Raw genomic sequence first — 10,000 nt, forward strand, 5'->3', positions numbered from 1 at the left:
CAGACTTACGGTAATTAGTAATATTTATTACCTTTTTTCTGGTAATCAAATAAACACCCTGTATATTGTCTTTATTTTACTAATGTAAGTGAAAGACAAAATTATGCGAAAAAACTGTTTTTAAAATGATGTAATTATTAATATCTACAGAATATTGAAAAAAGATTTTTTTAATAATTAAAGTAATTTTTTTAACTATTATTTGTAAATGAAACTTTAACAGCAGTGGAGTAACACTGCTCACACCAAAACTGTAACGGCTTGAAACTATCCAGTTAACTGACTAGTATTTCTATATTATATATCTTTTATTCGAAGTTTGTGAACACAAGTTGTATGAAAAAATATGGTTTTTAGTGTCAAAAAAATTTTTTTTTTTTTTTCAAAAATAACGTTTTTTAATTATTTAAATCTGACTGATGTAAGTTTAATTTGAATTACTATAAAAAAGTTTTTTTAATGTTTTTTATGATTGACTTTGTTTCAAAAAATATTCCTATTTTAACACGAAGATAAAATGTTCACTTAAAAAACTTCGAATAACTTCAAGTAATCACTCGATATCGAAATTGGAGATTTTCTATGTTTGTTAAGTAAGTTTGATGTAAATAAAACATTTTTTTTTTATATTTCAAATTAACTTTTTCCTACTCAAGTTAAAAACCAAGTTAAACGGTGCCTTAACTTTAACAAACAAAAATTAACACATTTTTCGCCAATTTATCGTTTTTTATTGAAAAAATATAAGTGAAATCATTCTTTGTTCTTAATTTTTTTTTTTTGAATATTTCAATGTAAAACAAAAATGCAATATACTAATAAAATGAAGTACAAATAGTTTAATTCTGTTGAAAAATGTTTTATTTACATAAAATTTCAGAGCGTTTTTTAGGCGTTTTTAAAACGCCCAGAAAATTCCAACGAGCGGTATAAAAACGCTACTAAAACGTTTCGATGTGATTACACTGTACAATAGTATCCAGCTACTTTAGTAGCTTAAATATAAATAAAACCGAGGTTGCTAGAATAATTAAAAATATTTTTAAGTTAAGCGCGGACGGAGAATGGCTGCAAAATACATTCGGGAGCAGACAATCTAGATTTTAGATCATTTCGTTGGACATAAAAAAAAAAGTTTTTATTTTATATAGAATTTTTTTCGTGCATGATTATAAAAGTACAAATGTACGTTCTCTTTCGCGACGCTGTTTCTTAATTGTTAAAATAAAATGAATTATAATGTATTGTGTTTTCCTAATAAAAGCGGTAGAGTATATTTGACTATTTATTTTCATATCACCTTGTACAAAATCCCTTCCGACCTTTGACTATGGAGAAACGGACTAAACAGAGCTGATAAAAGCTATTAGTGTGTCCAAGAAAGACGTACAATGGATAAAAATTCCTTGGTGAAAAATATGACGATTTGACCCAACTTCTATCAAAAGTTGCTCTTTTTGAGCTTTACAGGGCTCTAAAGTTTACTTAATTCTACATTTATTCAATATCTCTAAAACCTTTAAATAATTTTATTCAAATTGAAATTAAGCTACACTTTTTCATAGAACAAGCTCTTGTTATAAAATCTTCAGTTCGAAAACAATAATATCAAAGCAATTTTAATCATTTTTGCAAATGCCGATACAATCTATTTTTACGATAGGCAGAGAAAAAGCATAGAGTTAGTCAACGATCAAGTTTTTTTTTTATCTTGATACTGACCTCTGTACAGCTATTGTGTAACTTGTTGCCGTAATTTTAATAGATCACAACCATATTTTGAAATTTTACTAATTTAAGGTGATTAAATTACAAAATTCTGTTTTATGAGAAAACCGTTGCCCAATTTCAAATTTTAAAAGAGGCACAAAATGTTTTAAACTGGCTATCCGAGAAAAAATATGACAATTATGGTACAGGCGGTTGGAAAAATATGAAATTATTTGTTTAACTATGGTTTCAGTATTAAAAAAAATCGTATATAGTTTTTCAAGTAATTTGAATAAATGTTAAATAGCTTAGAGCCCAAATTAAGAAACTTTTTTTACATAAGAAAGCCTTATGAAAACAAACAAACATTTTTTTCAATATTTTATTACTGAATTATAACAATTACAGTTGTAATTACGTACTTAAAATATAAAGCATCGCTCTACGACTTACAAAATACACATAACAGGCTGTGCGCTAATTTTTATCTGTGCTTTTTGGCAGGAAATATTCGAAATGTTTCAAGCGAATATTTTAAAACCTTAACAATAAAATGGAAGTTTCTAGTCGTCTATCTCCCTCACTCTCAATTCAATTCAATAGCAAATTGTCTTGCAATTCAAATCTTAATTCATCCTCAATATGGATTGATTTTTTATATCAATTCCATTAGAAATATATACTCAAATAAGTAAAATACATATAATTACATCTATTTTTATTACATCTTATATATTACGAAAACTACAGCACTTTGATATATTGAGACATTGAAAAAGCGTAATACGCAAATTTAAACTCAAAATATTTATATAAAAAAATCCTTCCATTCTTTTTATAACAGACGTATGTAAGACCAGAAAAATAGAAAAACTTGTTTTGCGACAAAAAAATAGTTACTTTTACCACAATATATGAGTTTTTTTTCTTGGTAAAAAAAATGGAATTTCACATTTATAAAACTAAAGAAAATGTCCTTTTACAACTTTTAAACAAAATAATACACAAATATGAAACAAACATCGATTATTGGAAACATCTCAAACTGACCAAATTTCTCCATATATTTGAAAATTAACAAATATTTTTTAAATAAGAAATAATATTCGAGAATCAAAATAAAGATACTTTTTTTACGATATTTTGGATTATAAAAATCCTTTAATCAAAAAAATAAAACACTCATTTATTTTTCAACATATATCTGCAAACATATTCTTTCAGGTTATTTATAAGTTTGTAAAAATGAACAATCAGTACGAGATGATATCCAGTATACAAAAAAACTCAAATTACACAAATTAGAAATACAAATAAAACTACTGGAATTATTCCTCTCCAATTTCAGCATCTTCACAGTCTGAAAATAATAAAAAAATATTGGTTTTACAATCATTGATAACAGATGGCGCTGACAACAGTTGGTAATATTTGCATTGACTAAATAAGATAGATTAGTTTGATAACGCATATGAAGTATCAAATTCAATTTGTATGAAGGTAAATGCCATACTTAATATACAGGTATCGTAGTGACGAAACAAACTTTGTTTTACTTCGGTTTGGGTTTTACCAAACCCTTGAGCCACTGAGGCTCTTAAACAGTGAGAATATTTAAACCTTACGACCTTATGACTTCCTTTAAAATACAGACGGACGGCCATATTAACAATACTTGTAAATTACTTTAAAACACACAAACTAAACTCCGATGCGACAAAGCAAATATATCGAATGTTCTAGTAAAACACTGAGCTTGTTGGCGACTGAGCCCAAGCCACTCCTTGCCATATATTTTATAAAACTACCCCCACTATTCCTTCCGTTTCCTAATATTTTCCTAACAATATTGTTGTTTTAAATAAAGATAAATGTATTGATAAATAGCACAGATTAACAAATTTAAGAATAATTAAAAAACTAACATTACCTTGGTAATGTACTCCGTTGGAGTTCTCAAGGCGCAATTGTCTCAAACGTTCAGCGGGGGCTTCCTCACTCTCTTCTGCATCTTCAAATTCTTCCTCACCTATGTAAAGTTTTATATAAATAAAATTTATAATATCCTAATGCACGGGTTGTGAACATTTATGTATTAACTTAGCAATTTTTGAATATTTGTTGCCATCTTGGAAACTAACAAAAAATTTTGATTGATTATTACCTCAATTCTATGCATGGAAATAACATGCGTTCGTTTTTAATATTACTTCATGCTTTTTCAGTTTTCTTTTACCATCGGCGTGACAAAAATATTGTATTGGGTGCCATTTAAAGCAGGCGGCCATGCCAAATCTGTCCTAGTCTATAGGTCTATACTAATATTATAAAGAAGAATTTGTATTTTTGTATGTATTGAAATAACTTAACTACTGGGCCGTATTAAAAAATTCTTTCCCCGTTTAATAGCTACGCTACCAATGAGTAACATAGGCTATATTTTTAATTTCACGGAGACGAAGTCGCGAACAGCTAGTATATTCAAACATTCAATTTATTGTAGACTAGATATTGGCCGCGACTTCGTCTTCGAAATTAAAAAAAAATGAATTGAAAATAAAACACACAGCCTATGTTAGTCACAGATAAAATACCATTCTAATGGTGACAGAATTTTTTAAATCAACCCAAGTCTTTGAGTTATTTCAGTATATACAAACTCTTTATATTATTATAGACTAGTTGTTACTCGCGACTTCGTCTACTTGTAATTAAAAAATGTTACTCAGCGATAACATAACAATTAATTGGGCAAAGAGTTTTTGAAAATGGCTTAGTAGTTTTTGAGTTATTTCAATACATACAAAAATACAAATTCCTCTTTATAATATAAAGTACAGGGACAGAGTTAGAATACATTTAATTTCAGATGACCCTTTAAAACCAACTTACCTTCATTAAAGTCCTCTCCATCAAGGTATGGATCATCATCCACCTCGTCAGTGGGGTCAGGGTGCAGAGACTGACCCTGGCTCATCGCAGAGTACAGCTGCTGGAGATCACCTTCATCTTGTGGTACAAACCTGGAACCAGAGATGGAAATAGGCAAGATGTAACATTTTTTCACTGGTAACTTCTTTGAAAGGTACTGTTATTTGTCAAGTTTAGTACAACCTCATATTGTGTTTAAAATATAAGAATAAAATATAGCCTATGTTACTCACAGATAAATTACCTTTCTAACTATGAAAGAATTTTTAAAAACAGCCTAGGAGTTTTTGAGTTATTTCAATACATATAAAAATACAAATCTTTCCTCTTTGTATTAAAACTAACTTTCACCTGCAACTCCGTCCGCTAGGTATTATTAAAAAAAAAACAAATATCCTATGTTTTCTTCCAGACTAACTTCTACATGTATTTCAAATTTCATCACAAACTATTCAGAGGTTTAGGCTACAAACTCTAATAAACATCCATTTGTCCATCTGTCCATCTAAATTCACATTTATAATGTTAGTATGATTTTTTACTATTTTTTTTTTATTCAGTGCAGATGAAGTCTAGAGAAAGCTTGTCATGTTACCAATCCTTACCGTAACTGTGTGATGGGTTGGTCATCAACATCAAAGTCATCATCATCATCACCTCCATCACTAGACTGTGCTGTCAGTTCTGGTAATCTGGAAATATACATTTATTTCATCATCCTGTCATTACTGAGGGTCGGCAGAGTATATATGCCATACAGCTCTATTATAAATCATGTAAATATGTTAAAATCTGTCCTATTTCTATACAAAAGATTTTAAAACTATCTGTCTATATTTTTATACTAACTTACTTATGTAGAATGTCAGGAATTACAGTAAATTTTTGAATAATTATCTTTTTAATAAAAAGCCTTACACTTACAACACACTTTAGGCTATATATTTTCACACTATTAAACTTAGGGAGTAAAAAAGGGACCAAAACTACAATGCTGCCAATAGCAAAGAAGCATGGTTGCCATGGTTACTTATAAACAATGCTCAGCTAATATCAAGGGCTTCAACATTTACAAATGAAAGTTTTACAAAATGTTGTAAAATCCATTTTTATAGTAATTATAAATTTCTCACCTTAGTTCATAATTCAGCACCATATACAATGCTGGGGATGGTTCCCTCTGTATAGCATGCAGCGAGATGTTGGGGTACAGTAGGGAGATTGTAGGGGATGGCCCACCATTGCTGCCTACCCCACCACCCCATACAACATCACTGAAACAAATATCAAGTCAAAATACAACCTTACAGAGGGGAGAGTCAACTCTGAGTTAATAACTAGGTCATAGTCAACCATGCTGCAATGTGGCTTGACTTCACATATGTTTGAAATTCTTTGCCAATATGTACAGGCATAATGTTTTCCTCCACCATAAAAACATTTGGTAAATTATATTTATATGAAATTCAAAAATCACATTAGTAACTGACTGGATTCAAACCCAGGACCTGTAGATTACAAACCAGGTGTTTATAACTGAGCCGCTAAGACTCTAGAACAAATATTCACACATATGTAAACAACATACTGCAGTTTAAGGTGGATTGAAAAACCCCCTAAAACTACAGAATTATAAAATTCCTGCTACAAGACTGCTATAAGTGAAAACTTTTTATTGGCCCATAGTTATCTATACTATTATAATAAAGCATAAACACACACTCCTTTCTTGCCTAAGATGTCAGCAATTACAGCATATTTTTTAATAATTCTTTATTTAATAAAAAGTCTATGTCACACTTAAGGGTATATATTTTAACACCATTAAACTTAGGGAGTAAATAATTTGGATAAAAACCGTAATGTGGGAAAGAGACCATAAGTTGCTGCCAACATCAAGGAAGCAAGATTGCAATAGTAAGGTAAAAGGTATTTTGATATTTGCAATTGAAACTTTGACAGTAAAATAAATGTATATCTTCATGCGGATGAAGCCGCACAGGAATAACTAGTCTAGTTTATAGTTATCTAGATTAATTAAATTTTTCCAAATGTTAAATAAAATAAGTGTGAACTTAAACTGGAAAATAAACATGTGGATGATGTCAAGTCAAAATCATAACCACAAAATCAGTATTTAAAGTGCACCTCCATACATGTTTTGTAACATGTTCATACTGATTAAGTGCCCAACTAAACAATTAATAAATTATTGTCTAAAGTTGGCTGGGACAGTAATAATATGATTGTTATATCACGTAGTAAGCAAGCAATCACTGAATCTGACGAAATACCGATATAACGGCCAATAGACATCTGTAATTGCATGTCTTTAATTAATAGATGGGTTGCAGAAGAATCAAATGCATCCTTCCGTTTCCCTTCATTCTTTTATAAACATAAGGTGGGAAAGAAAAGTTGACAGAAAAAAAAAGTTGACTTGCTTTTATATAAGTTTTCTTTTTACAATAATTAATCATATATGCTTATAAATTCAACTGTATAATATATTTATAAATACATATCAGGACAAAAGATTCAGTCTCAGTTTGACAACAATGACGCGAAATACCTTATGCAAAATATTCATGGATTTATATTAATTATTATTTAGAGTGCTCGTAATTTACTTACTGCTCGGTGATATACAGAGTTGCAGTTCCTAATTCTTGGTCGTTTACAAGCAATTTTGTGGAAGGACTCTGCATAATAATACCCTCCACCGGTTCCGAAAATGAAGGCGAAACTACAACCATTTTGAAAAATTAACTTTCTAAACACAATACTTGTAAAATTGAACGTTTGTATTAAGTAATTGATCGATTATTTATGTTTTAGCACACGTGAAAGATAAATGCACAAACAAAATAAATTCGCTTGAAACACGTTTTGTTCATAACTTTTCGACTTTTTATTTCTTTGATCGATGGACCACAGATAATACACCTCACTTTGGCATTTAATTTTAGATTGCACATTTCTCTAATAAATTCAACGAAATATAACACGTTATCCTGTAATCTAAAGTAAGTTATAACTTTTAGTAGTTTAAAGATGTTTTACAACTTTTATTTCCTACAAGTTCATAACTGAATACAAATGTTAGCAACTTTTATAAATTAGCCGTCTTGCTTTCAACGTTTCCAAACGAAAATATCAATGTCATTTGAATTTTCAGAAAAAAAAATTTAAACAAATCTTAACTTTTGTGCCGGTATATCGAATATCTGGGTAAGTAAACAATTTAAACTCATTCTAAATAAAGTAAGGGCTTAGTATTTACATTATAAATGCATTTCATAAGGAAATCCAGTAAAATTAAGTCATTCTATCTTAAAAAACAACCTATAAAGCGAGGTTTGCAATACACTGATTTTCGGGAAGAAGGTACAATTGGACGTCTGTTTTAATTATTTTTATAAATACTGGGAGCATTTACCACAGATTTTATCTGAAAATCATACCTCTTAGGCAATAGGTAAACTTATAGGTAAGAAAAAGAAAAATTCGCTTAACTATAAACATGATTATTTAAATAAAATTAAAGATAAGGATCTAAAATAAGCCTAAAATCCATACCAATATAATGATAGCCTTAAGTTGAAGCTTGTAACTTATTTTATTGGTTACTGTTGCTCTCGACTTCGCCCGCATGAAATTAAAACGAAAGAATTTTCAAATCAGCCCAGTAGTTTTTACGTGAATCGAAAACACACAAAAATACAAATTTTTCCTCTTTATAATATTAGTATAGATAGAAAAGTGGGGTTATAAACATTTTAGTTAAGTAGTTATGAAGTCTATACTAAATAAAGTAATCTTTTCTTTCTGACTATTCATGAATATTGAACTCTCTCTCTCTTGATTGTTTCCTCATTCTGGAGGGTCGAGACCACTCTCCTTGATAATCTCTTGAAGGGTGTTTCTCAACTCTGTGAGATTCTCTGCGATGTTTATGGCATTATTATGAATATTGAAGTACACATCTACTAATAGTTAATTTTCTTTTTTCTCATTTCTTTTTGTTCAAGTATATATTGTTGCAATGTGTTTTAGAACTGATTAAATGTTTATTATTATTATTACTAGTATTGCCAGCGTCAAACAACATTTTAGCTTGGCACATGACAGGGAGAGATTTGCTGAGCTGACAGCCAACCTCCAGAAATGGAAAGGCATTAGAAAAAGAAGAATACAAAGTTTCTCTACCACAAAACTTTTACTTAGAACAGTAAAATAAATAGAAATTTACTATTTTAAGTATTTAAATGCTTTTATGGTGTGAATATTTAAAAATGATGACAAGTAATAAACCCAATATAGATAGCAAAGTTGTTATCTGTACTAATATTATACAGAGGAAAAATTTGTGTTTTTGTACTGGAATATCTCATAAACTAACTGGGAAAATTTCAAAAATTCTTACACTTTAAAAAGCTACATTATAAGTGAGTCACATAGGCTACATATTGAAAAAAAATTAAGTCCAGCCTGGCGAAGTCACGTGGAACAGTTTGTTTAAAATAGCGCCATCTAGTGGTAAGTTTACCGTTTTAATTGCCAGCTCCATCTGGCAGCAATTATTTTAATTAAAAGGTTCATCAACAGCTGTAGGTATTTGCTTTTGTTTCTCAAAAATCATACTTCATACTTATCTTACTTCTTACTAATATTATAAATGTGAAAGTTTAGATGGATGGATGTTTGTTAGAGTTTGTAGCCTAAACAGCTGAACAGATTTCGATAAAATTTGGTATAGATGAGGAGGATAGACTGAAAGAACATATAAGCTACTCACTTTTGTTTTTTTTAATCCCACGCGGACGAAGTCGCGGGCGAAAGCTAGTACTGCATAAATACTCATACAAAGTTCAACCTCTATGAAATTTAGGCATGTCTTTGAATTAACTTTTTTTCGTAGTATTGCTCTAATAATTATATTTAGGCCTAGTTGTTGTCAGTCTTTTACAAAAATATTAACAATCAAAACTTATCTATACTAATATAAAAAAGAAAGATTTGCATTTATATATTTATTGAAATAACTTAAAAACTACTGGGTAGATTTTAAAAATTCTTTCACCGTTAAAAAAGTAATTTATCCGTGAGTAACATAGGCTGTACTTTTAAAAAAGATTAACAATCAAAACTTATCTTTACTAATATTATCAAAAGGAAAGATTTGCATTTATATATTTATTGAAATAACTTAAAAACTACTGGGTAGATTTTACTAATTCTTTCACCGTTAAAAAAGTAATTTATCCGTGAGTAAAATAGGCTGTACTTTTAAAAAATATTAACAATCAAAACTTATCTTTACTAATATTATCAAAAGGAAAGATTTGCATTTATATAT

General features: G+C 29.3%; 2 protein-coding genes across 2 annotated transcripts in view; one reads left to right on the plus strand and one right to left on the minus strand.

Moving 5' to 3' along the window:
* Positions 1 to 2,078: 2,078 nt before the first annotated feature.
* On the minus strand, positions 2,079 to 7,577 carry LOC106108893 (methylosome subunit pICln). The gene is made up of 6 exons (XM_013290215.1): positions 7,276 to 7,577; positions 5,775 to 5,915; positions 5,247 to 5,333; positions 4,603 to 4,733; positions 3,641 to 3,739; positions 2,079 to 3,070 (listed from the first exon to the last, which is right to left on the minus strand). The coding sequence occupies exons 1-6, from the start codon at positions 7,395 to 7,397 to the stop codon at positions 3,039 to 3,041; spliced, it is 612 nt and encodes a 203-aa protein (XP_013145669.1). The 5' UTR covers positions 7,398 to 7,577; the 3' UTR covers positions 2,079 to 3,038.
* Positions 7,578 to 7,801: 224 nt separating this feature from the next.
* LOC106108892 overlaps positions 7,802 to 10,000 on the plus strand; it is a 27,172-nt gene continuing 24,973 nt past the window's right edge. The window contains exon 1 of the mRNA XM_013290214.1: positions 7,802 to 7,872. The gene's annotated coding sequence lies outside the window, so the exon portion shown is untranslated. The remainder of the gene's footprint in view (positions 7,873 to 10,000) is intronic.

The sequence above is a fragment of the Papilio polytes genome, unplaced genomic scaffold (genome assembly GCF_000836215.1).
Source record: "Papilio polytes unplaced genomic scaffold, Ppol_1.0 DF821400.1, whole genome shotgun sequence".
Classification (NCBI taxonomy): domain Eukaryota; kingdom Metazoa; phylum Arthropoda; class Insecta; order Lepidoptera; family Papilionidae; genus Papilio; species Papilio polytes.

What these genes read in the sequence shown, in the direction of transcription:
- LOC106108893 (XM_013290215.1), bottom strand. Translation starts at nt 7,397, where the DNA reads ATGGTTGTAGTTTCGCCTTCATTTTCGGAACCGGTGGAGGGTATTATT. An exon ending in GTGCTGAATTATGAACTAAG is followed by an intron (nt 5,334 to 5,774) that starts GTGAGAAATTTA and finishes GTATATTTCCAG; the next exon opens with ATTACCAGAACTGACAGCAC. An exon ending in TGGAGAGGACTTTAATGAAG is followed by an intron (nt 3,740 to 4,602) that starts GTAAGTTGGTTT and finishes AACTTTACATAG; the next exon opens with GTGAGGAAGAATTTGAAGAT.